The 27,708-nt window shown below is 39.7% G+C and overlaps 1 protein-coding gene across 1 annotated transcript in view; it reads left to right on the forward strand.

Moving 5' to 3' along the window:
* The window catches only part of RGSL1 (regulator of G protein signaling like 1), a 104,561-nt gene that overhangs the window by 11,832 nt on the left and 65,021 nt on the right, over positions 1-27,708 (forward strand). Inside the window, exons 4-10 of the mRNA XM_031934174.1 lie at positions 2,649-2,778; positions 11,332-11,436; positions 12,446-12,607; positions 13,635-14,602; positions 23,373-23,435; positions 23,854-24,076; positions 26,557-26,664. Of these exons, the coding sequence (XP_031790034.1) occupies positions 2,649-2,778; positions 11,332-11,436; positions 12,446-12,607; positions 13,635-14,602; positions 23,373-23,435; positions 23,854-24,076; positions 26,557-26,664 (1,759 nt within the window). The remainder of the gene's footprint in view (positions 1-2,648; positions 2,779-11,331; positions 11,437-12,445; positions 12,608-13,634; positions 14,603-23,372; positions 23,436-23,853; positions 24,077-26,556; positions 26,665-27,708) is intronic.

Raw genomic sequence — 27,708 nt, forward strand, 5'->3', positions numbered from 1 at the left:
ACATTTGTTGATTTGCGTATTTTGAACCAGCCTTGCATCCCAGGGATGAAGCCCACTTGCTCATGGTGGATAAGCGTTTTGAATTGCTGCTGGATTCTGTTTGCCAGTATTTTATTAAGGATTTTTGCATTGATGTTCATCAGGGATATTGGTCTAAAATTCTCTTTTTTGGTTGTGTCTCTGCCAGGCTTTGGTATCAGGATGATGTTGGCCTCATAAAATGAGTTAGGGAGGATTCTCTGTTTTTCTGTTGATTGGAATAGTTTCAGAAGGAATGGTACCAGCTCCTCCTTGTACCTCTGGTAGAATTTGGCTGTGAATCAGTCTGGTCCTGGATTTCTTTTGGTTGTTAGGTTATTAATTATCACCTCAATTTCAGAGCCTGTTATTGGTCTATTCAGGAATTCAACTTCTTCCTGGTTTAGTCTTGGGAGAGTGTATGTGTCCAGGAATTTATCCAATTATTCTAAGTTTTCTAGTTTATTTGTGTAGAAGTGTTTACAGTATTCTCTGATAGTAGTTTGTATTTCTGTGGGGTCGGTGGTGACATCCCCTTTATCATTTTTTATTGCATCTATTTGATTCTTCTCTCTTTTCTTCTTTATTAGTCTTGCTAGCTGTCTATCAAATTTGTTTTTTTTTTTTTTTTTTTTTTTTTTTTTTTTTTGAGGCGGTGTCTCGCTCTGTCGCCCAGGCTGGAGTGCAGTGGCCAGATCTCAGCTCACTGCAAGGTCTGCCTGCCGGGTTCACGCCATTCTCCTGCCTCAGCCTCCCGAGTAGCTGGGACTACAGGCGCCCGCCAACACGCCCGGCTAATTTTTTTATATTTTAGTAGAGACAGGGTTTCACCGTGTTAGCCAGGATGGTCTCGATCTCCTGACCTCGTGATCCGCCCGTCTCGGCCTCCCAAAGTGCTGGGATTACAGGCTTGAGCCACCGCGCCCGGCCCACTCAAATTTGTTGATCTTTTCAAAAAAACAGCTCCTGGATTCATTGATTTTTTTTGAACAGTTTTTTGTGTCTCTATCTTCTTCAGTTCTGCTCTGATCTTAGTTATTTCTTTCCTTCTGCTAGCTTTTGAATGTGTTTGCTCTTGCTTCTCTAGTTCTTTTCTTTTCTTTTTTTTTTTTTTTTTTGAGACGGAGTCTCACTCTGTTGCCCAGGCTGGAGTGCAGTGGCCGGATCTCAGCTCACTGCAAGCTCCGCCTCCCGGGTTTATGCCATCCTCCTGTCTCAGCCTCCCCGAGTAGCTGGGACTACAGGCGCCTGCCACCTCGCCCGGCTAGTTTTTTGTATTTTTTTTTAGTAGAGACGGGGTTTCACCATGTTAGCCAGGATGGTCTCGATCTCCCGACCTCGTGATCTGCCTGTCTTGGCCTCCCAAAGTGCTGGGATTACAGGTTTGAGCCACCGCGCCCAGCCTCTAGTTCTTTGCATTGTGATGTTAGGGTGTCAATTTTAGATCTTTCCCGCTTTCTCTTGTGGGCATTTAGTGCTCTAAATTTCCCTCTACACACTGCTTTAAATGTGTCCCAGAGATTCTGGTATGTTGTATCTTTGTTCTCATTGGTTTCAAAGAACATCTTTATTTCTGCCTTCATTTCGTTATGTACCCAGTAGTCATTCAGGGGCAGGTTGTTCAGTTTCCATGTAGTTGAGTGGTTTTGATTGAGTTTCTTAGTCCTAAGTTCTAGTTTGATTGCACTGTGTTCTGAGAGACAGTTTGTTATAATTTCTGTTCTTTTACATTTGCTGAGGAGTGCTTTACTTCCAACTATGTGGTCAATTTTGGAATAAGTGCGATGTGGTGCTGGCTTCTCTGCAATTTCTAATGACTACTAGACTATTCTCCAGAGGCATGTTTTTCTCCCAATTTTTTTTCTTTATGGCCTTTTTCTCTTTTCTTATTTTTCCCCTTGTCCCCACTTCTGTTTTCCTTTTCCACTATGTAGACCTTAGACTTACCAGTGGCTTCCACATCCCCTATAATGGTCATATAGGATCAGAAAGACCACTCTAAACCCTGATAACAACAAAGTTTTGCTTTCCATGAATTCTGGAGAGTTGAGAAGAGACATTCTATGCTGATGCTTACATTTGATTTCCCAAGAATAACCCTGAAAACTGAAAAAAAAATTACCTCCTTTCTCTGTGGCTTGATCCCTCAGGAATACATCCTGTATTCTAAATGATGGTATGTGTGAATCTTTGTTTTTGTACATGTTGTGCAATTGATAGGGGTTACGAGCTTATTAGAAATTATGAGTGTATTTACAAAGAAGCAAATTGAATAAAGTTGTGATCTGACACCGCAGACCCAAATCTTTTCTGCTTTTCTTCTGTCAAGCAAGACTTAGATTTTTGCTTTAACAACTTCACTCAGGAATAAGAAAGAATTTTTTCATGAAAGATGAAGCTTTTTATTTCTACCGATCCATTTACTTCTTTGCAAATCTCTGCTCCTCTTTGATATTTCTTTTTTTAAGTCCAGGTTCCAGGTTTATAGGAATTATTTTTAATCAACACACCTCTCCTTCTGGCCAGACACTGCAAGTGTAAGACGATTAGTCACCCCTTACTAAGTTGGTTTTTTTTTTAGCAATTCAGTTTCATTTAGCATTTTTGTTTCTATTTTGCTTCGACTCTAGATTGCCAAATACAAAGGGTTATTGACCTGGTTGGAAAAATACCGATTACCTTTCTTCTGTAAAACAAACTTGTGTTTCCATTACATTCTCTGTCAGGAGCTCATCAGTTTCATTAAGTCCCCAGAAGGAGGTAAGCATTGGTGTGCGTGTGTGTGTGTTTGTGTGTGTAGAAACATAGGAAGTCACATTTCATAATGATCTTATGCCTGTCAGTACTATAGTAATATTGGCTGAATTTATAGATATGTGCATAGCTCAGCCCATGTTATGGCAATAGGTAAACTCTTAGCTGGAAATATTGGTATCTAGAGAAATATGCAGGAATCTGATGGACTGGGCTGTTTATCTCACTGTAGTCAGAAATGAGAAAATTAATGGTGGCCGCAGAACATAGTAAAATTGCCTAATCTAGAACCAACAGATTTCACCACCTTCATTACTACCATCTGGTTTAAGCCACCAGAATTTCTTACCTGGTTATTGAAATCATCTCTTAATTTGTCTCCTTGCTTTTACTCTTGCTCTCTTGCTCATAGAAGCCATAGTGAGACATTTAAAAATTAATTGGTGGTGGTGCTGGAGGGACTCCTAGGAAGATGATGAAATAGGAAGCACTAGGAATCTGTTTCCTCATCTAGACAACAAGTGCACTGGCAGAATCTATATGATGTCAATATTTTGAAACTTTATTTATTTATTTATTTATTTTTTTTTTTTTTATTTTTTTATTTTTGAGACGGAGTCTTGCTCTGTCGCCCGTGCTGGAGTGCAGTGGCCTGATCTCAGCTCACTGCAAGCTCCGCCTCCCGGGTTTACGCCATTCTCCTGCCTCAGCCTCCAGAGTAGCTGGGACCACAGGCGCCCGCCACCACGCCCGGCTAGTTTTTTGTATTTTTAGTAGAGACGGGGTTTCAGCGTGTTAGCCAGGATGGTCTCGATCTCCTGACCTCGTGATCCGCCCGTCTCGGCCTCCCAAAGTGCTGGGATTACAGGCTTGAGCCACCGCGCCCGGCTGAAACTTTAGAGTCTATTGAAGCTTGCAACTTTCAGGGGGAAAGTTTAGACAGTAAACTGTAGTCGATCTCATTCAATTTCAGCTCTTTGCACATTAGCAGCTACTTACGTTCGACCCCAGCCCCATGGCACACAGTCGTGCACATGTTCCTGGGGCAGCTTACAGGAGCTAGGGTGGGCAAAAAGAACCTTGTGTTCCAAATATTAAGGATCTGTGATTTGATTGCTACTTCTGACCACAGAAATCCAGGCAAAGACGTTGGCAGTCATTGTTGTTGGACTTTCCCATTGTTGTAAGCCCCTCTCCCTCTAGCTGAAGTGATTTTTAGGGGATTTACAGAGCTGACATCTTCCCCTTTCTTCATTTTTCTCTCTTTTTTTTTCCTTTTGGGAGGCAGATCTTAAGGATTAGGGCATTCAAAAACAACTGCATATATGGAGAAAATTAGAAAGTAACTGCCTATGCTTAAAGAAAGCTGCAGGCTTGGAAAAGATATAAGAAGACAAGTTTATACCTCCGGCCAATTCTTGGCACAGAGATATCCTACCATAATAATAAAAAATTAATAAAAATAACAACAACAACAAAACCCCAGCAAACTCTGTGAAAAGGAGAGAATCTGATTTCCAGAGTTAATACATCATTAGGTTCAAATACTCAGTTTTTAACAACAACAACAAAAATCAGAAGGCACACAAAGAGGAAAGTATGGCTAATTTAAAGAAAATAAAGATAAACCTAAAGAAGTTGTCCTTAAGAGAGTTCTGATGGCAGATCTACTAGATAAAGACCTTAAAACAACTCCCTTAAATATGGTCAAAGAGAAAGTCAGGAAAGTGATAAATGAACAAAATGGAAATATTAATACAGAGAAAAACCTTAAAAAAAAAGTAATTCTGTAGCTGAAAAGCATGACTAAAATGAAAAATCTACTAGAAAGATTTAAAGGCAGATTAGAGCAGGCAAAAGAAAGAATCAGTAAACCTGAAGGTAGGACAGTAGAAACTATTAAATCTGACAAACAGAAAGAAAAAGGTTTAAAGAAAATTGAACAAAGCCCCTTGATGGGACTTGTGGGGCACCATCAAGCAGGTCAACACACACACATTATGGAAGTCTAGAAAAAGAGTAGAGAAAGAAAGGTGCAAAGAGAATATTTGAATATATAATGGCTAAAAGCCTCTCAAACTTGATGAAAGACATGAATATAGACATCAAAGAGCCCAGTGAACTCCAAGTAAGAAGAAAGCTGAGGGAGCTTTCCTGCAAGAAATGCTCAAGAGAGTCCTGCAGGATGAAATAAAAGAACACTAGACAGTAACTTGAAGCCATATGTAGTAAAGATCTTAATAAAAATACATTTAATACCAACATCATAATAAAAATAATATTTAAAAGTTATAATATTTATAACTGTACTTTTTTTAAGATTTAAGAGATTAATATATGTTTTAAAAGAATAACTATTAGTCTAAAAGATAGTATTATTGTAACTTTGGTTGGTAACTCCACATTAAATTTTGTTTTCCACATAATTTAGGATGTTAATGCACATTAATGAATTATTAGTTTATATTTTGGGTAACACAATATAATTTTGTGACATCAACAACCAAAAGAGGTGGAGATAGAGCTGTCAAAGAAGCAAAGTTTTTGTATGTGACTGAAATTAAGCTGGTATAAATCAACTTAGAATGTTATAAACTTACAATGTTAAATGTAATCTTCATGATAACTGCAAGGAAAATAGCTACAGAATTTACACAAAAGGAAATGACAAAGGAATTTAAGTGTTTCACCAAAAAATTAATTAAACACAAAGGAAGACAATAATCCTGGTAATGCAGAACAAAAGAGCTATAAGGTGTATAGAAAGCAGATAGCAGAATGACATAAGTTTCTTCTTAATAGTAAATTACTTTAACTGTAAATGGATTAAACTCTCCAATAAAAAGACAGAGATTGCAAGAATAAATTTTAAAGCAAGATCCAATTACATGCTGTCTGTAAGAGACTCACTTTACAGTCAGAGACATAGATTGAAAGTGAATGGACAGAAAAAATATTCCATGTAAATAGTAACCAAAAGAGAGCAGGGGTGCCTATAATGATATCAGACAAAACAGACTTTATTTAATTAATTTATTTTTATCCTGCAAAAAATAGACTCCCCTTCCAAGTAGACTTTAAATTTTTAAAAAAAGTTTACAAGAGACAAAGAAGGATATTACTTGTTAATGCAAGGTTCAACATATCAAGATGTAACAACTATAAACATCTACACACCTAATGACAGACTCTCAAAATATATGAAGCAAAACTGGACAGAACTGAAGAGAAAATAGACAATCCTAAAATTATCATTGGAGACTTCAATACCCCACTCTTAATAATGAATAGAATAGTAAGACAGAAGATAGGTAAGGAAATAGACACTTAAACAATATTATTAAACTAGCTAGATCTAAGACATATACAGGACACTTCACTCAACAACAACAGCATACACATTCTTCTCAAGTGTACATGGAGCATTTTCCAGGATAGATTATATATTAGGCCAGAAATTCTCAACAAATTTTAAAAGATAGCATAAAAGTATCTTCTCTGACCACAAATGGATGAAATTAGAAATAAATAACAGAAGTTAAAGTAGAAAATTCACAAAATTGTGGAAATTAACACAGTCTTAAACAATGGATCAAAGAAAAAATTACAAGGGAAATTAGAAAATACTTAGAGATAAATGGAAATGAAAAGATAACAAAACTTACGGGATAAAATAAAAGCAGTACAATGGGAAAATTTATAGCTATAAATGTTTACATTTTAAAAAGAAAAATCTCAAATAACACAACTTTACAACTTAAGGCTCTAGAAAAAGAACAGCAAATTAAACCCAGAGCTAGCAGAAGAAAAGAAATAAAGATTAGAGCAAATAATGAAATAGAGAAAATCAATGGGATAAAAAATTGGTCCTTTGAAAAAGTCAGCAAAATAAACCTTTAGTTAAGTGGATTAAGAAAAAGAGAAGACTGGCCCGCTGTGGTGGCTCACACCTATAATCTCAGCACTTCGGGAGGCCGCAGGGGGACCAGCCTGGCCAACATGGTGAAACCCTGTCTCTACTAAAAATATAAAAATTAGCCATGCATGATGGCGGGGTCCTGTAATCCCAGCTACTCATGAGGCTGAGGCAGGAGAATCACTTGAACCTGGGAGGCGGAGGTTGCAGTGAGCCACGGTCATGCCACTGCACTCCAGCCTACGTGACAGAGCAGGACTCTCTCAGAAGAAAAAAAAGAAAAAAAAGAAAAGAAAAAAGACGACTTAATAATTACTAAAAAAAAAAAAAAAAAAAAAAAAAAAGAAGACTATAAATCACTAAATTAAAAATGAGTCTGGCCATGATGGTTCATGCCTATGATCCCAGAACTCTACAAAGCCAGGGTGAGAGGGTTGCTTGAGGCCACAAGTTCAAGACCAGCTTGGGCAACATAAAGAGACTCAGTATCCACAAAAAATGAAAATAAAAAATCCAGACAGGTGTCATGCACCTGTAATTCTAGCTAATTGGGAAGCTGAGGCAGGAGGATTGCTTGAGCCCAGGAGTTTGAGACTGTAATGAGGAGTTTGATCATGCCACTGTACTCCAGCCTACATAACAGAGCAAGACCCTATCTTAAAATGAAAATAAAATGAAAGTGGGGACATTACTTTCAATTCTACAGAAATAAAAAGGATTATAGAAGAGTACTCTGAACAACTGCACACCAACAAATTTGGTAGCCTAGATGAAATAGAAGGATTCCTAGAAACACATAATCTACCAATGCTCAATCAAAAGATATAGAAAATCTGAGTAGACCTATAACTAGCAAAGAGATTAAAATGGTAATCTAAAATCTCCTGACAAAGAAAAGTCCTGGACCTGATGGTTTTACTGGTGAGTTTTACCCCAAACACTTAAAGAAGAATTAATACTCAACTGTTCTTAAACTGTTCCAAAAGATTGAAGAGGCAGGACCACTTTCTGACTCATTCTTTGAGGCCAGCATTACCCTGATACTAAAGTCAAACAAGGCACTATAAGAAAAGAAAAGTATCGACCAATATTCCTGATGAACATCAATGCAAAAGCCTGCAATGAAATACTAGCAAATCACATTCAACAGTATATTAAAAGGATTAAATAAACACCCTGCCCAAAAGGGATATTTTTTCCTGGAATGCAAGGACACTTCAATATATGAAAATGAATGAATGTAATATACCACATTAACAGAATGAAAGAAGAAAACTCCATGATCATCTCAATAGGTGCAGAAAAAGCATTTGACAAAATCCAACACCCTTTCATTAAAAAAAAATCCAATAAACTAGGATTAAGAGGAAAGTATCTAAACATAATAAAAGCTACATATGAAAAACCCACAGTGAACATCATACTCAATGACAAAAAACTGAAAGTTTTTCCTCTAAGATCAGGAATAGGAAATGCCTGCTTTCACTACTTCTATTTCACACCATACTGGAAACTCTCACCAGAGCAATTTGGCCAAAAGAAGAAGGAAAAATAAGAGACGTTGTAATTGGAAAGAAAAAGGTCAAATGATCTTCGTTTGCAGATAATTTAGTATTTTATAGAAAAATCCAAAGATTACACACACACACACACACACACACACACAACTGTTAGAACTAAGAAATGAATCCAGCAAAGTAGCAGGATACAAAGTCAACAAAAAAGAAAAAAAAAATCAGTTGCACTTCCATACACTTACAATGAACAATCTGAAAGGAAAATTTTAGGAACAATTTCATTAACAACAGCATTGAAAAGAATAAAATACTTAGGAATTCACTTAAGGAGGTGAAAGACTTGCACAATAAAAACTACAAAACATTGCTGAAAGAAATTAAAGAAGACATAAAAAAATGCCTCCCATGTTTATTTATGGATTGGAAAACTTAATGTTGTTAATATGCCAATACCACCCAAAGCAATCTACAGATTCATGCAATCTCTATCAAAATCCCAATGACATCTTTTGCAGAAATAGAAACATCATTCCTAAAATTTCCAAGGAACTCCAAACAGCCATTACAATTTTGAAAAAAAGAACAAAACTGGAGGACTCACCTTCTGATTTCAAAACTTACTACAAGTTTTTAGCAATCAAAACAATGTGGTGGCACAAACACTGACATATGAAAAGATGGAATAGAATAAAAAGCCCGGAAATAAACCCTCACATGTATGGTAAAATGATTTTTGACAAGGGTGCCAAGACCATTCCACGGGAAAAGGTCCATCTTTTCAACAAATGGTCCTGGGTAAACTGGTTGTCCACATGTGAAATCATGAAATTGGACCTTTACATAACACCATATATGAAAATGTACTCAAAATGGATCAGAGACTTAAATTTAAGGCATAAACAGCAAAACTCATGAAAAAACATATGGAGGGCAAAATCTTCACAACATTGGAATTGGCAGTGATGTCTTGGATATGACAGGAAAGGAAGAAGCAACAACAAAGAATTGGGTTTCATAAAAAATTTAAAAATTTGTGCATCAAAAGATACTCTCAAAAGTAAAAAGGCAGCCTAAATAATGGAAGAAAATCTTCAAAATCATATATCTGAGAAAGTATTGATATCCAGAATATACAGAGAACACCTAAAACTCAACAACAACAGCAAAGAGCAACATGATTCAAAACTAGGGAAAATACTTAATTAAACAACACATTCCTCCAAAGACAATATACAGATAGCCAATAGCACATGAAAAGATGCTCTACAGGACTAATCATTAGGGAAACACAAACCAAAACGATAATGAGATACCATCACACACCCATTGTGTACCAAAAAAAATAAGATAACAAGCATTGGTGAGGATGTGGAGAAATTGGAACTCTTTTGCATTTGTTGGTGGGACTGTACAATGGTACAAACTGTGGAAAATAGCATGGAGGTTTCTCAAAAATTAAAAATAGAATTACCATATGGTCCAGAAATTTAACTGCTGAGTATATACTCAAAAGAATTGAAAGCAGGGTCTGGAGAGATATTTGTACATTCATGTACATAGGAGCATTATTCGCAATAGTTAAGTGTGGAAACAGTCCAAGTAACCATCAATGGATGAATGGATAAGCAAAATGTGAGAGATACATATATATATATGCAATGGAATATTATTCAGCCATAAAACAGAAACTATGACATGAATAAAACATGTAGACATTATGCTTATTGAAGTAAGCCAGTCACAGAAAGACAAATACTATATGATTTTACTTATATGAGGTACTTAGGATAGTCAAAGTCATAGAGAAAGGAAGTAGAATGGTGATCGTCAGCAGCTGGGAGGAGGGGGGAAACAGGGAGTTACTGTTTAATGAGTAAAGAGTTTCAGTTTTGCAAGATGAAAAGAATTTTGGAGGTGGATGGTCATGATGGTTGTACAAAATTATTAATACACTTAATGCCACTAAACCATACATTTTAAAATAGTTAAGATGGTAAACTTTATGTTATATGTATTCTCCCACAATAAAAATATTGGAAAAAATGTATTTCAGATCACATTATTTCCTCACTGTCTGCACTGCTTCTCAACACCTCCAATACTACCAATGACTCCTGTGTCAATGAGAAATTCAGCACCCCTACAGTGATCTTCAAGATCCTAGAGAGCTGGCCCCATTTCCTCTCTTACATCGTCTCCTCCTACTTCCCTCCTCTCACTCATTCCATTCCAGTCACACTGGCCTCCTTGCAGTTCCTCAAACATGCTGGACACATTTCCACTTAAAGGCTTTGCACTGGCTTTTTCCCCTACCTGGAATGCTCTTTCTGTAGATACTCACATGGCTCCTTCTCTCACCTCCTCAACTCTTTGTACAAATCTTGTCTCCTCATTGAAGCACTACCAATTTCTTTTATCCTGCTCCACATTTTTTCTATTCTGATTATAACCTTCAACCTCACTAGATAGTGTTCTTATTTATTATGCTTATTGTGTGCCTGTCTCCTTCACAAGAATACAGACTCCTTGGAGGCAGGGATTTTTTGTTCTGTTTGCTGATGTATATCAAGCACCTATATTGGTGCCTGATACTTAGTAGGCATTTAATAAACATGTATTGAAAGAATGAATGAATAAAATTTCCATCTAAAGTTGAATTAGTCACTTTTGGCTCACTAGCCAAAGGAAACTGAATATGTTTCACCCTAGGCAAATTTAAGATTCAGGAGTATTCACAAAGTAAAATGTTGTAAGAAATTACCTGCTATATTCAACTAACCCCCTTCAATATATATATATATATATAGGTAAAGTTGGATTAAAATGCACACTAAGGGCAAAGTCCCTGTCAGGTTGAGACTGTAGAAGGGAAGGGGCTTCGGTTGGTGGGTGTTTATGAGCTGTGAATTGTGCACATGCTTGTGTGTCCCTCCCATGAACCTTAACATGTGTCACCGGATGATGCCTAGCTTCAAAGCACCACATAATCTGGACCCTATTCATCTAACTGGTCACAATTTGTCCTCACCACACTAAACAAATGGGGGTCTGCCAGTGTGCAAGGCTGGGAGAGGGGCCAGGGGAAGAGTTCATTCTTTCTCTCTTATGGTGGAATTTTCCTGGCAGCCAAGATGATGAGATGGAAAAAGGCAGACCAGTGGCTACTCCAGAAATGCGTTGGCGGGGTCAGAGGGATGTGGCGCTTCTATTCCTACCTCACAGGCAGTGCAGGTGGGTTCCTGGGGTTGTTTCTGGGGCTTTTGCAAGTTCTTAATGGTTTTCAGGGTGCCCTAAGCCCCAGTTAACAGTTATGTTTGTCTATGGTGAATATAAAAATGTTTAATAACGCAGTTTGGATAATAATCTTTGAAAACTGAGGTCCATAGTGTAGGTTAAGGGAAAAGCAGTCAGAATACCTTTTACTCATTTATTCATTCATTCATTTAACAATATCATTGAGCACTGCTATGTGGCAGCCACTGCGCTGGTAGCTTGGGTTACAAAGGTGAACAAGAGCCGTAAGTCTCTGCTTCACAAAGCTGCTATTTTGGTGGGGAGACAGACAAGGAACAAGTAAACAAATCCTGGTAATGGGAGTGATGGAAACTGGCTTCTGTGCTATTGAGTCCAGTAGTTTCTGGGTTCCGGGAGGCTGGTAGCTGGCCCTGGCTGACACTCCAGCTTAACAACATTAAGTTTTATCCAGGCCTTAGCCCTAATTTTAAGAGTGAAATCCTGGATTTCCAGGGAGCAGGTAGGGAAGATCTAGATGGACTACGTCTTTCACTTTGCCACTCAGAGTTCAGGCCTTGCCAAGTTTTAATGAAAGGGGATGTAGTCTTTGACATCTTTTGGCTCCAGTGTCCTTCTGCAGGCCATTCTCAGTCCATGATCTAGGAAATGTGTTTCTTTTTTCCCCCAATCTTCATTTTTTTGGACAAAATTTAATTATTTCATAATCCACCCCCAGAGTCTTGCAGTTTTCCCTCCAGTGATGGTTTCTCTAACAGGCGCAACAAAAAGTCAAAGGATTCCCATGCATTAAGCCTCTTCTCCCCATGCCTCCAATTCTCCCCCACAGTAGAACTTTTCTAGAGATGATACCTTGAACCAATCACCAGGAATGATGATTGATGCAGTGGAACAGGCTGGTGGGGCATGTCAGCTGATTCACCCAGATGCAACCACCAAAGGGGCAAAACTAGGATATAGCTCTGTGCCTCTTCTGTCTCACCTGTAGGTGAAGAATTGGTGGATTTCTGGATCCTTACTGAGAAGATCCTGAGCATAGATGAGATGGACCCGGAAGTGAGAGACTACTACCTGTCCCTCTTCCTCATGCTGAGGGCCACCCATCTGCAAGAGGGCTCCAGGGTGGTAACCCTCTGCAACATGAACATCAGTAAGAATTATAAAGCATATTTTGGGGGGGATGCAACAAAAAAGTAAATCCAGTGTCTGATAATCCTCAGTCTCCTTCTTTGCAGGAAACCCCACCTTCTTTCCATCTTTGATGTATCAGAGATGCTAGTGGCAACCCCAACCCTTAACCAGGAAAGTGTTGAAAGACACCAGTTGTCCTTAAGCTGGCACTTGCCTCTCTGTGAGATATTACCTGCCAATGAAGGCTGATTGGAAGGGAGGAGGAGGAATTGGGGCAGGATACTTGAAAAGCACCTGTAACATTTAAGCCTACATACTTTTGTATTTTATTTTTTTAATTGGGATTCTCTAGAACAAACTGCAACCCACCAGCCAAATGCAGTGTACGTGGCCTGCGAGCTAAGACCATTTTTACATTTTTATAGGACTTTTAAAAAAAGAAGGAAATTTTATGTGATTTACAGAGCCAAAATATTTACCAGCTGGCCCTTTACATAAAAAGTTTGTCAACTTCTTCTCTAGAACGTAAGATTTATTTATATTTGTTTGTTCGTTGATTAAATGAGGAGGCATTCCTAACTTGAATACAGATATGTTCCAAAAGATGTGCAGTTTGGGATTATTCACACTTCTCTCTACTCACATAGGTAATTGAGAAGTGACGACATTAAAATCAGGGCTAGTTCTACTTATCCAAACCTCTTCATCAAAAATCCTGTTCAGACATAGATGTCTCTTGTTCTTAATCATTTTTCTTGTGCTTTTGCTCTTCTTTGAAGTAACATTTAATAGTCTAAAGAGTAACTAGAAGAATCCCATAACATGGCTTATTTCTATGGAGAATAAGATAAAGGGATCACTGTGTGCTGAGAAAACCACAAAAATATGGCTACTCTATATTTTAACCATTCATACTCCAGGATTGTGTGAGGAACTAATAAAATACTATACAAAGACATTTGAAAAAATTTAAAAACCTCTCCAACATCATCATCACTGCCATCATCACATCATTTTCACCCATCATTTCTCTGTATTATTTCCAGAGTCCCTCCTGAGCATCTCCATCTGGCATCCCAACCAGTCAACCACTAGGAGGGAGATCCTGAGCCACATGCAGAAAGTGGCTCTCTTCAAACTCCAGAGCTACTGGCTTCCCAACTTTTACACCCACACCAAGACGACCATGGCCAAGGAGGAAGCATGCCATGGTCTGATGCAGGAGTACGAGACTCGCTTATACAGCGTTTGCTACACCCACGTAGGAGGGCTCCCTCTGAACATGAGCATCAGGAAGTGCCACCACTTTCATAAACAGTACTCAAGCAGGAAAGCCAAGAGGAAGATGTGGCAATTGGTAGATCCTGACTCTTGGTCTCTGGAAATGGACCTCAAGCCAGATACTATTGGTACGCCCCTGCAGGAGACATGTCCTCAAGAGAAAGTGGTTATACAAATGCCTTTCCTGAAAATGGCTTCTTCAAAGGAAACAAGAATCAGTTCCCTGGAAAAGGATATGCATTGTGCAAAAAAATCCAGCATAAAGAATAAAGCCAAGAGCCACCTCCGCATGGAAGGCCTCTTTGAGACAAGGGTCTCTACTCACCTGAGGACCGTCACCCCCATCATCCATCACTCCTCCAAGATGACAATTCAGAAAGCCATCAAGCAAAACTTCTCTTTAGGGTACATCCACTTGGCCTTGTGTGCTGACTCCTTTGCAGGGAACCCTTTCCGGGACCACCTGAAGAAGCTGAATTTGAAAGTGGAAATCCAACTTCTTGACCTTTGGCAGGACCTGCACCATTTCCTCAGTGTCCTTGTGAATAACAAGAACAATGGGAATGCAATCTTTCGTCACTTGCTGGGTGACAGAATCTGCGAACTCTACCTGAATGAGCAGATTGGTGCACACTTACCACTCAAATCCCAAACCATTCAGGGTCTGAAGGAATTGTTGCCTTCTGGAGATGTGTTCCCCTGGATTCCCAAAGCCCAGAAGGAGATTTGCAAGGTAGGCCATGCCTCACAGAAATGAGTTAGTATCTGGCAAATTAGGACAAAACTGACTAAAAATCCCATCTGGTCACCTATACTGGCTATGTAACTACATAATTACCCACATAAACCTTCACATATTGGAGAGTTGGTTGTTCTGTTAAGGCAGGGGTCCCGAGACCCTGGGCCACAAATCTGTATCAGTCCATGGCCTGTTAGGAATTGGGCCGCACAGCAAAAGGTGAGCAGCAGGTTAAGCAAGTATTACTGCCTGAGCTCCATCTTCTGTCAGATCAGTGGCAACATTAGAGTGCAAACAGTATTGTGAACTGTGCATATGAGGGATCTGGGTTGCATGCTTCTTGTGAGAATCTAATGCCTGATTATCTGAGGTGGAACAGTTTCATTCTGAAATCATCCCCCCAGCCCCCAGTTCACGGAAAAAACTGTCTTCCACAAAACTCGTCCCTGTGTCAGAAAGGTTGGGGACCACTGTCTTAAGGCACACATTTTGCAACTTTCCCCAAATCGGCCAAAAACGCTAAAGTACAGTGGAGGTGGGGAGTGGTTGATGTCCATTCCTTCTTCACTTTCTTGTTATATGAAGCCTCCCCAAACCATGAACCTCAGAGTATTCTATGAGGAAAGTTTTAAATTTTTGTTATAAACATTATGTATTGAAAACAAGGTCTCCCTTTACTAGACTAGCCATCAAGGAAAAAGTCCAATTAGGATGAGTTTATTCTCCACGATAGATCATGTGCTAAGTCACAAAAAGGTCTTAACAAATTTAAGATTAAAAATATTCCATTGCCAGATGTGGTGGCACATGTTTGTAGTCCTAACTGCTTAGGAGACTGAGGTGGAAGGATCACTTAAGCTCAGGAGTTCAAGGTTACATCTATGATCACACCACTTCACTCCAGCCTGGGTGAAAGAATGAAACCCTGTCTCTAAAATAATAAAATGAAATAACATTACAATTTTTTTTTTTCTTTGAGACAGAGTCGCGCTCTGTCACCCAGGCTGGAGTGCAGTGGTACAATCTTGGCTCACTGCCACCTTCCTCTCCTGGGTTCAAGCAATTCTCCTACTTCAGCCTCCCGAGTAGCTGGAATTACAGGCGCCCACCACCATGCCCACCTAATTTTTGCATTTTTCTTACAGACGGGGTTTCACCACATTGGCCAGGCTGGTCTCAAACTCCTGACCTCAGGCAATCCACCCCTATCAGCCTCCCAAAGTGCTGGAATTACAGGCGTGAGCCACCGCACTTGGCCACAAGTATTTTTTTTTTTATTAAGTGCAATGGAGTGAAACTAGAAATCAAGAATAGAAAATGGGAAAATTTATAAATACACAGAATTAAACAACACACTTTTAAACAACTAGTAGCTCAAAAACAAAATCAGAAAGGGCATTTGAAAATAATTGAGACCAATGAAAATAAAAACAACATACCAAAACTTATGGGATGTAGCAAAAGCAGTACTAAGATGGATGTTTATGGCAATAAATGCCTACATTAAAAAAGAAAAATCTCAAATAAACCACCTAACTTTACACCTCACAGAACCAGAAAAAGAAGAACTAAACCTAAACTTATCAGAATGAAGAAGAGGATAAAGATTAGAGAAGAAATAAATGAAATGGAGAATAGAAACTCAATTTTTAAAAACATAAAACTAAGTTTGTTTTCTTAAGCAATAAATGAAATCAACAAATCCTTAGCTAGGCTTAAAAAAAGAGAAGATTCAAATAAATAAAATTGTAAATGAAAGAAGAGATGTTACAATTTATTCCCACAGAAATAAAAAGGATAATAAAAGACTATTATTAATAATTACACACCAATAAATTGGACAACCCACAAGAAATAAATTTCTAGAAACATACAACTTACCATGACTAAGTCGAGAAGAAATTGAAAGCCTGAACAGACCAGTAACAGTTAAAGAGACTGAAGAAGTAATAATAAACTTCCCAAAAAAGAAAAACCAGGGACAAGATGGCGTCACTGGTGAATTCTATCAAATATTTTAATAATTAATACTAATCCTTCTTAAACTCTTCCCAAAAAAATAAGAAGAGAGAACATTTTCAAAGTAATTTTATGAGGCTAGAGCCACCCTGACACCAAAGCCAGACAAAGACACAAGAAGAAAAGTAAACCACGCGTCAATATCCCTGAGGAAAACAGATGCAAATATTCACAAGAAAATACTAGCATGGCCAGGTGCAGTGGTTCATGCCTGTAACCCCAGCACTTTGGGAAGCAGAGCTGGGAAGACTGCTTGAGCCCAGGAGTTAGAGACCAGCCTGGGCAACATGACAAAACCCTGTCTTTATAAAAAATAAAAATATTATCTGGGCATGGTGGTGTGTGCCTGTGGTCCCAGCTACTTGGGATACTGAGAAGGGAGGATTTCTGGAAGAATTTGAGGCTGCAGTGAGCCATGTTCATGACACTGCATGTCAGCCTGGTGACAGGCAAGATGCTGTCTTTAAAAAGAAAAGCAAAAAATACTAGCAAACCAAATACAACAGCATATTAAAAGAATTATACATAATTACCAGGTAGGATTTATCCCTGGGTTATAAGGATGGTTTGACCTATGCAAACCAATCACTGTGATGCAACGCATTAACAGAAGTAAAGATAAAAACCACATCATCAACTCAACAGATGCCAAAAAATTACTTGACAAATTTCAAAATATTTTTCTCTCAAAAATTACATATATAAGGAAGGTACTGCCACACAATAAAGGCCAATTATGGAAAGCTTGCTGCAACATCATACTCAATGGTGAAAAGCTGAAATCATTTCCTCTAACATCCAGAACAAGCTAAGGATTCTCATTCTTGCCCTTCCTGGTCAACAGAATACTGGGAGTCCCAGCCAGAGCAAGTAGACAAGAAAAATAAAAAATAAAAGGCATCCAAATATAAAAAGGAAGAAGTGAAACTATATAGACAAAGTAAAACTATCATGCCTCTGTTTGCAGATGACATGAACTTATATGTAGATAACACTAAAATTACCACAAAAAACTGTTACAACTAATAAGCAAATTCAGTAAAGTTGCAGGATAAAATCAATATTCAAAAACAGTTGTGATTCTATACACTGACACTAAACCTGCATACTATTTTTGACCCTGGATGCCCAAATTTACATTACTGTTTGTGGGAGTGTAAATTGGTGTGACCAGTATGGAAAACAGTATGCGGGTTTCTCAAAAAATGAAAAGTAGAATCACCTTTTGATCCAGCAATCCCACTTCTGGGGATATATCCAAAGGAATTAAAATCTGGATCTTGAAGAGATATCTACACAATCATGTTCACTGCAGAATTATTCACAATAGCCAAGATATGAAAACAACTGAAATGTGCATCAAAAGATGAATGGATAAAGAAAATATGGTGTACATGGTGCAGTACTACTCAATCTTTAAAAAGAAGGAAGTCCTGCCTTTTGCAACAACACAGATGAGACCTGAAGGATATCATGCTAATTAAAATAAATGAGACACAGAAAGACAAATACTGCATAATCTCACTTATGTGCTGAATCTAAATCAGATAAATTCATAGAAGCAGAAAAAAGAATGACAGTTCCCAGCGGCTTCAGGGAGGTGTTGATTAAACTGTACCGTGCTTCAGTCATGAAAGATAAATTTACTGTACAACATATGAAATATCATTTAACAATTCTATATTGTATACTTAAAATTCACTGAGAAAATAGGTCTTGTGTTAAGTGTTTTTACCACAAAAGAAAAAAGAAACACAAACGAAACCAAAGGGAACAGGAAGACATTTTTGGAGGATAGGTTTGTGGTATTGATTGTGATGACAGTTTAATGGGTGTATACTTATCTTCAAAGACATTAAGTTGTATGCATTAAATTTCTACAGGTTTTTGTGTGTCAATTATACCTTAATAAAGGGCTTAAAAATAATTTTTAAAATACATACATAATATATGTGTGTATATATATAATAAATGTATAATTCTCATAATGTATATGAATACATATATGCATATAGTGTATATCTATTATGTACACATAAAATATACTAGTTTATATTTCAAATGAGACGTAATGTGTATATGTAATATTTATAGACATGTATTTCTATTGTTTTGCTTATTTTCATTTTTTAACTTTTATTTTAGGTTTGGGGGTACCTGTTCTGGTTTGTTATATAGGTAAACTTATGTCACAGGAGTTTGTTGTACAGATTAATAGCGCTTGGGTCTTGGGGTACACGTTCACTTATGTAGAATGCTTGGATGTAGGCTGCCCACAGAGCCAGGATATGTGACTCTGCAGCACTGCCTAGTAGCTCAAGCCCAGGGGTTCGGTTGTAACTGTGATTCTACCCTGAGGGACAGAGCGCAGCCCTGGCCCAGCGTTGGGGAAGAAGGGGTACTCTGGAGGTTTGGGCTCACAGAGTGGGTTTGGGAACCTGAGCCAATAGGGCTCAGTGGCAACTCAGGTCCCTAGGGATGAGGCACCATGTAGTGGTGACTCTGGACCCTGGGATGGTGGGGCTCAGAAGTGTCCCATACTGTGAAGCCAGCTACCGTGGCACCAACTATCCTAGAATACGTGGGATACAGTGAAAGGAATGTCTTAGCAGCTAGGACTCTGGAGGGCTAGTTCAGCTCCAGGGAAGCACGATACTATAATTCTTTTGACCTGTAGTGTGGGGTTCCTCAGCTCAGCCACTGTTCTGTTTCCCTGGGACCCGGGGTATTATGCCATCTTAGCCCTGGAATGCACAGCTGCTCAGTGCCACTTCAGCTTAGGGCCAGGAGTGTGACTATTCCAGGTAGTCCAGGCACTATTTCCCTGGGATGTAAGATGCCACTCAGCTTAGGTATTGGTGTACATGACCACTCTTCTGGGAGGCAGGACACTGTTTTAAATCAGGCCCTGAGAAGATGTGACTGCTCTGAACAGCCAAGGTTCTGTTCTCCCAGGGGCCAGGGTACAGCAGCAACTGGGAGAGGCAGATGGAGGAGTTCCACCAACGCATCATTTTCCTAGGAGGGCGTGTGAAACTTTGGCTTCAGTTCACAGGTTCGGGGCTCAGCAGAGACTGGGAGAGAAATATGGCGCAGCTGCATCAAGGCACTGTTTCCTCAGGAGGCAGTATGCCATTTCAGTTCAGGCCCCTAGGGGCAGAGTGCAGCTGCGGCTGAGAGTGGTAGATGAAGCAATTCTACCAAAGTGCCATTTCCCCAGGAGAGACTGTAGAGCTTAATGTTCAGCCTGAAGGAGTTGGGTAGAAGTGGGCAGAGCAGTTCCACTTGTGGTTGGCACCAAGGGAAAGAGTGTGACAGCTGCCTGCAGCTTGGCTTGGGCATGTTAGACCATCGGGTGGGGGTAGTTTGGCAGCAGTTTACCCTCAGGGATGAAGACAAGTTGTGGCTGTTTGCCCCTGGAGCAAGACACATTCCAGCAGTAATATCAGGTCCAAGATGGTATAGCACAGTAGTCTTGCAGGCCACAGGGGGCAGGGCACAGTGTCAACTCCTTCTCTTGGGGGAGCATAGCTGTGTGGCCATTAGGCAGCTCCCTCTGCTGGGCTTAGTGCCTGTGAGGACTGCAGGGGACCCCAGTGGTGAGGACTGTAGGTGTCTAATGTGTTCATGAGGGCTGCTGAGATCCTCTAGCCTAGCTTTTCACAACAGGGTGAGGTTCCTCCTGGTCCCCAGCTGATCTAGGCTTGGGGAGTGGGTGGTGGAGACCCAGTGTTTCCTTTCATTCTCTCTGTGGCTATCCTGAGTTTCTGTGTTCATCAGGGTTTCTGTTATTCCTTCAGTGTACACTTGAATGTACACTTTCCTTTCGTTATTTTTACTTTTATTAGAATGTAGTTATTCATGTATTGTTTCAGTTGTGTTTATGGAGGCATGGACAAGTGCTAGGGGCTTCTAGTCAGCCATCTTGCTGACATCACTCATCCTGATCCTTGGTTTTCTCATCAGTACATTGGGGATCATAATGGCTGCTTCAAAGACACTCTATATGCAGCCCTGGTAATGAGTAGGTAAATACATGTTCATCCTCTTCTGACCTCTTTTCAGACACATATAACCTCAGAATAAGTCATTAGAGGTTCTGTCATCCCTTCTTTCATTGTACAGCTGATGGGTCAAATTCTCAGGTCTCACTGCTATTTACTGACAAGGGCAGAGCCAGTGTCCAGATTCCTGTTCAGTCTATTGCAAGGTTAGCAAACTACAGTCTGGGAGCCAAATTCAGCTTCCCACATGTATTTGCATGGCCAGCAAGCTAGGGATGGTTTAACATTTCTTTATAGTAGAAAAAAATCAAAAGAAGAACATATTATGGCACATGGTTAATACATGAAATTCAAATTTTAGTGTACATAAATAAAGTTTTATTGCAACAAGACTGTGCCCATTTGTTTACATACTACCATGTCCTACAACTACATAGTTGAGTACTTGCAATAGACTATATAGCCTATAGTAAATATCATAAAATATTTACTATCTGGCACTTTACAGAAAACGTTTGCATAACCTTGATCTATTGCATCACACACTGCTCTGAGAAGGGGCCAGGAGGTTTATCAAGTGATGGACAAGCTCAATTCTAAAGACAACCCTAATACATTCTAACAAAAAAACTATTATAGGGTTTTTAGATGCTGTTTTATCATATTTATTATTTATGGCTACTATTTTAATGCATAACTGGTTGTTTCTTTTAATAGAAAATGCTCTATTAAGCTTTGTTTCTTAAGAAATAAATGTATCTATCAATTAATTATTAGGTAGAGTCTTGATTTTTTTTTTTTTTTTTTTTTTTTTTTTTTTTTTTTTTTTTTTTTTTTGAGACAAAGTCTCCCTCTGTTGCCCAGGCTAAAATGCAGTAGCATGATCTTGGTTCACTGCAACCTCCACCTCCTGGGTTCAGGTGATTCTTCCACCTGAACTCCCCAGTAGCTAACTTGTGGTACTCCCTGGGGGTGGCATGTGCCTCCCACAGGTGCACGCCACCATGCCCAGTTATTTTTTTGTTTTTTATTTTTTGGTAGAGCTGGGGGTTTCACCATGTTGCCCAGGCTGGTCTCAAACTCCTCGTCTCAAGTGATCTGCCCACCTCAGTCTCCAAAAGGGCTAGGATTACAGGCGTGAGGTGTGAGTCACTGTACCCAGCCTGAGTCATAAATCTTTTTTACTTATTTATTTATTTGTTTGAGATGGCATTTCACTCTTGTTGCCCAGGCTGGAGTGCAATGGCGTGATCTCGGCTCACTGCAACCTCCGCCTCCCGGGTTAAAGCAATCCTCCTGTCTCAGCCTCCCAAGTAGCTGTGATCACAGGCATGCATCACCATGACTAGCTAATTATGTATTTTTAGTGGAGACAGGGTTTCTCCATATTGGTCAGGCTGGTCTTGAACTCCCGACCTCAGGTGATCCACCCCCCTCAGCCTTCCAAAGTGCTAGAATTACAGGCGTGAGCCACCATGCCCGGCCAAGTCATAAACCTTTTAAACCAAAAGGGATGTTAATAGGGTGCTCATTTCACACATTTTTTTTTATTATTTGTATTTAATATATATTTACAGTTATTTATTAATGAGTAACATTATATTACATTACATATTGCTCGGATTCAATCACTGAACTGAATTGTCTCAGGAATATACTTCACTCAAGTTTCCCAGGAGCCAAGGAGATTTGTTAAAGCTACTAAAATTTATATCCCTAAACTCACCTTTGGCTGCATAATTGAGGCAGTTGGCGGAGATAATCTTACATTCTTAAAAGTTACTATCAACAATTCATTGCCTGCAAAATAATCCCCAGATTACTCAGCAAGTCATTCAAGTCCCTCATATATAATTCCAATGCATCTCTGCTCCTTCTCTTGCCACTTTCCCATCCCTGGGCTCTTCACATGAATGCTACATTTCAGCCCACACTGGAGTACTCATCATTCCCAAACATGTTCTTTCCCATCCCCATGCCTTTGTTTAAGCTCTTTCTACTGCCTGGCATGATCTTTACTCAACTTCCCTGTGATGAGCTCCTACTTATCTTGCAACATGCACATTAGATTAAACCTCCTTACCTGTATGAATTCTTCCTGGATTTCCCTGACTGAATCAGAAGCTTTGTTAATACCCCTGTTAGAGCATGTGTTATGCTGCTGTTCATGCTGGAAGTTGAGCTCCTTGTACCAACACTTGCAGCATGTTGATCTCTATATTGCCAACAATTCGTAAAGTGCCTGACACATAGGAGGCATTCATAAAGCATTTGTCAAAGGAATGAATGAGTGAAACTGAGAGTATGGGTTAAAATATCTAGCTAAGCACTAACTCACAGGTTTTGTTATGAGTTGGTGTGGGAGATATGAGTAGACACACCAAAGAAAGACGCTTGGTTTTCAGGGCCATTTTGAGAAAAAATGAGATATTACTTTGGAAAAGAATGAAATAATATGCAGATGTTAAGTAATGGTTCTGTAAATTATTTGTCATCTCTCTTCTTAAGTAAATATTTAGTACTTTTCTCTGAGACTTAGAGAGAGGCTGTGTTAGCTGCTCTATTCAGAGATAAAAGAATGCCTCCTAGTTGGTCATAGCTAATGTTTGCTATTCCATTAGATCTCCAAATTACAGAACCCAGAATCTTCAGCCTACTCTGCTCCCAGGTGAACATATGCAGGAAAGATGCAGCAAGCTGACCATCCACCTCATAATGCGTAGGCTGTGTTTGGCTTTCAGATGCTGAGTCCCTGGTATGAGGATTTCCTGGATGAAGAGGACTACTGGTTTCTCCTTTTTACAGTAGGAAGGACTTTGGGTTGGGAAGGAATCATGAGGATGAGGGAAGAAGAGAGAGTCATTGCTGTTTTAAAAGGCTTATGTGTTAAAGTAAATGAAATTGTTATTTTTCCTAGAGTCAACCAAAGATTGGCATGGTCCCTGTTGTTCTAAAGCTAAACCTCTCAAGGAAAACGACTCAGTGCATAAGATGACTTTGAAAAAGTCACAATCATAGAAAATTTCTCCCTTATAGAAAATGAGTTCGATTAGAAAAGGGTGGGGGTTGGCATGTAAAGAAGCAGTGGTTCTTAACAATTGAAAACAACCTGCGTAATAACCGTGTGACAGGGAGGCATATAGCACTGAGTTATTACAAAACTATTGTTTCTGGTCTAATTCCTGTAACAAATACAGTCTTCCCCTCACCCTCTTCTCTTAGACACAGAACAAGTTCATCAGCTCCAGACAGCATAAAAGAGAATTTATAGACAAAGAAGAGAACATTCTTCTTTATAAGAGGATTCAGCATTCTCTAGAGTTAAGCCAGGCTTTGGCTGACATGAAGGAAATGGACTATATGCAGTGGCGAAAGATAGCTACTGAGGACCTGAAACAAGGAGGGTCTCTTCAGGTAGAGCTGACATCTCCAGTGTTTCTAACAGGTCAGAGCAGTCACTGTAATTTTTTTGACCTTTACATATAGGCAACTGGAAAATAAGATTTAACATTTGCTAATTATTTACTAAGCGTCAGCACTATGCAATGCAGAGATTACCTCATTTGACCATCAAAATAGCCTATGAGGTATGTACTAAGTAACTGAGGCACAGAGAGGATGTGACCTCCCCAGGGTCAGAGTAAGTTGCAGTCAGGATTTGAATCCAGACAGACTCACCAGAGAGCTCCCTGCTGGATCTGAGGGAGCCAGAGTGCTCAAGTGTAGCTAGACTCTTGCCCACCAAAGCAGTTGATGCTGAATACTTCGTTTCATGCATCTGATAAGCATGTTCCACCTCACCACATTTCCTCCAGAATAGGGTCCAAGTGCACTTCTGTGAACATATTTTACAGTCGCCCGCTTCCCTACCATAACACACCAGCCCACCCAGGTAGTGGAGAGACGTCATTAGGAACAAAAGGCTTTGCTGTCCCAGAAGTCTGGGGTTATACCCATGCTCTCCTATTGACTTGTATGCTTGAACAATGTATTTAACCTCTCTTTGAACCCCAGTTTTCTCATCTGTAAAATGAGAATAATAACAAACTTGTTGTGCAGGTGACCTGAGATCATCTATGAAAGCTATTAGTACAATGTTTGACAACCACTTAAGAGTTCAATACTGTAAATGTTAGTCATTATTATTCAAGTTGAGCATACTGCTTTAATTATCTATGTTGAGACAGTTGGAATACTGCATATATCTCAAACTTTGATCCACAATAAATATGTTTGACTTCATAATTACTTAAACATAAGTGTTTATGTGTGCACATATATATGGAAAAAAAAATTTCCAAAGCAATACTTGCCCTTATTATATAAGATGCTGTACTCCAACATTCTTTATTCTATTATGTTTCATGTTATATAAAAGCTAACAATTTCACCATTTATTTTCTGGCATACTTGTGAGTCATGACCTACACTTTGAAAAACATGGATAAAGAGTAAGCAAAAGCTTTGAAAATACAGTTGTACCATTCATATGCTCTGTGAGCTTTGGCAAGTTACTCCATCTCTCTGAACCTAATTTCTTTATCTATGCAGTGGAGATAATGGCCCCTAATTTGTCTAGGATCGGAGGTAATGTATTTACATAACAAGCAGGTGCTAAGTAAATCTGACTCTTTTTTAAAACTTTAATATGCACTCTATATACAGACCAAGATGTCCTGGATGCTTGCCCCTCAGAGCCATGCTTGGGCATAAAATATTTAAATCTAGCATGAACAGGCCCTCTTTTTTAACCATAGAGATTCCACTCTCTCTCTAAATCCTGAGGATCTTAGATTCTTTCCCAGGAATCAAGACCAAAGTAGAAGAAAAGATGGCTGGTAAATTTTACCACACATATGTTGGGCAATGGGCATTACTTTGGGTGGCTATGGGGCACCAGGGATAGCCAGTAAGAATGTGAACCACCCTCCATGGAAGCTCCTTGTCCCTCTCCAAAGCACATATCATTACTTCCTCTATCACTGCTTTTTTGGAGCACAAGTCTGGCCTAATAAAGTGCCTTCTTTGCATTTGGCCAAGTCAGGGCCCTGAATCCCAGGTAGGCTGGTGTCTCAAGCTGTACCCTAAACTCACAGAGTACCAGAGCTAGAATACTATCTTTTTTTTGAGATGGAGTACAGTGGAACCATCACAGCTCACTGCAGCCATGACTTCCCAGACTCAAGTGATGCTCCCACCTCAGCTTCCTAAGTTGGTGGGACTACAGGCAGGTACCACCACACCCAGCTAATTTTTTATTTTTTGTAGAGGTGGAGTCTTGTTATGTTGCCCAGGCCAGTCTTGAACTCCTGGGCTGAAGTCATTCTCCCGTCTTGGCTTCCCAAAGTGCTGGGATTAAAGATATGAGTGACCATGCCTGGCCTATGTGTGATACTTTTAAAAAATTATTATTTTTTTTGTGACAGAGTTTCCCTTTGTCACCCAGGCTGGAGTGCAATGGTGCTATCTTGCCTCACTGCAACCTCCACCTCCCAGGTTCATGCGATTCTCCTGCCTCAGCCTCCTGAGTAGCTGGGATTACAGGCACCTGCCACCAAGCCCTGCTAATTTTTGTATTTTAGTAGAGACAGTGTTTCACCATGTTGGCCAGGCTGGTCTCGAACTCCTGACCTCAAGTGATCTGCCTGTCTTGGCCTCCCAAAGTGCTGGGATTACAGGTGTGAGCCACCATACCCAACCACTATCATCTTTTATACAGGGAAACATGACTTCCACAAAGGTGAAAAGACTTGCCCAAGGTTGCTCAGCAAGGAAGGAATTGATCAGTCTCCCAAAGTGCTGGGATTACAGGCGTGAGCCACTGCGCCCAGCATTTTAAAGGCAATACCTTCAACAAAAGTATGTGAATCTTTGAACCTAGACTTTGGACAACTAAACTCTATCTCTGTTTTCCTTACTTCACAGACATAACTAAAATGTCCTTTGAGGAGCTTTGCTACAAGAATCCAAAGATAGCCGTAGAGAAGATCAGTGACGACTACAAAGTATACTGTGAGAAAGCACCTAAAATAGGCAAGTGTTTAAAATCAGGGATAGATGAGGCAACTAGTTTTTTCAAATCTAAGAGAACATCTGTAATCTTATGTTCCTTAAGGAACATAAGCCAAAGGAGAAACCATGCTTTGTTGGAAATGGAGAGGTGGTTAGGGGGTAATGACTATGTCTTTTTTCTCCTACAAAACCATGGAAGGGCATCATGAAAATAAGATGTAATCATAAATGAATGAAGTGATGATGGTCAAGATTGTTCATTTCTACTTTCTTATCTATTTATCACTCTGGGGTTTTAAATAATGTGGATTCTTCTTCTGTCAAGTTACCTGGAGGCTGAGATTTGTGAAGGGATGTTTGTTAAGGAGTGCTGTCGGGAATAATACCTATAAGAGAGTGAGGAAGGCAGGACTGGGGAGAGGTTCAGCTGTGGAGCAATCACAACAGGCCTCAGCAGATGCCATGAGAAGCTCTGATGGCAGTGTGGCCCTTCAGAGTTGTCCCTCAGTGAGGTAAGAAATTTAATTTGGGCTTTAGTTCTTCCACACTGATCCACAGGAGATGTGAATGCCCCTGTGGAGGATATAACCTAGGGTTTATTGCCAGGCAGTTTCCTTTGGCTGAAGCAACTTCCAGAAGGGGCCTCATCTCTGGGCCATCAACAGAAAACACTCAGGCATCTAGGGGAATGAGCGCTTTAGCCCTGAAGTGAGGTTCTGGGTAGTACCCAGTACCACCCACTACTGTCCATTTGCTTTGTATAGAAATCTCATCTCCCCTTGGAGTAGCTCCTCCAGGAATCTGATGGTTTCTTGTCCTGGGAAACGTATTTGAGAAAGGCAGGCTCACATTATGCTACCTTATCTGAAGACTTTGCTAATACTCCTCTTCTTCCTCTCCTGCTCCCCATCCTAGTTTCCTCTCATGCTCAGCTAGCACCTCTGCTGGTGTTGAGGTCTTACTAGACTCTCATCTCTGGGATATCTGAGCCCCTGGTCATCATGACTTCTGTGATGCTGTGGCTGCTTCACTTGTGAACCTATCATACAAATTGGGCCAGGGAAT

The sequence above is a fragment of the Piliocolobus tephrosceles genome, chromosome 1, assembly GCF_002776525.5.
Source record: "Piliocolobus tephrosceles isolate RC106 chromosome 1, ASM277652v3, whole genome shotgun sequence".
Taxonomy (NCBI): Eukaryota; Metazoa; Chordata; class Mammalia; order Primates; family Cercopithecidae; genus Piliocolobus; species Piliocolobus tephrosceles.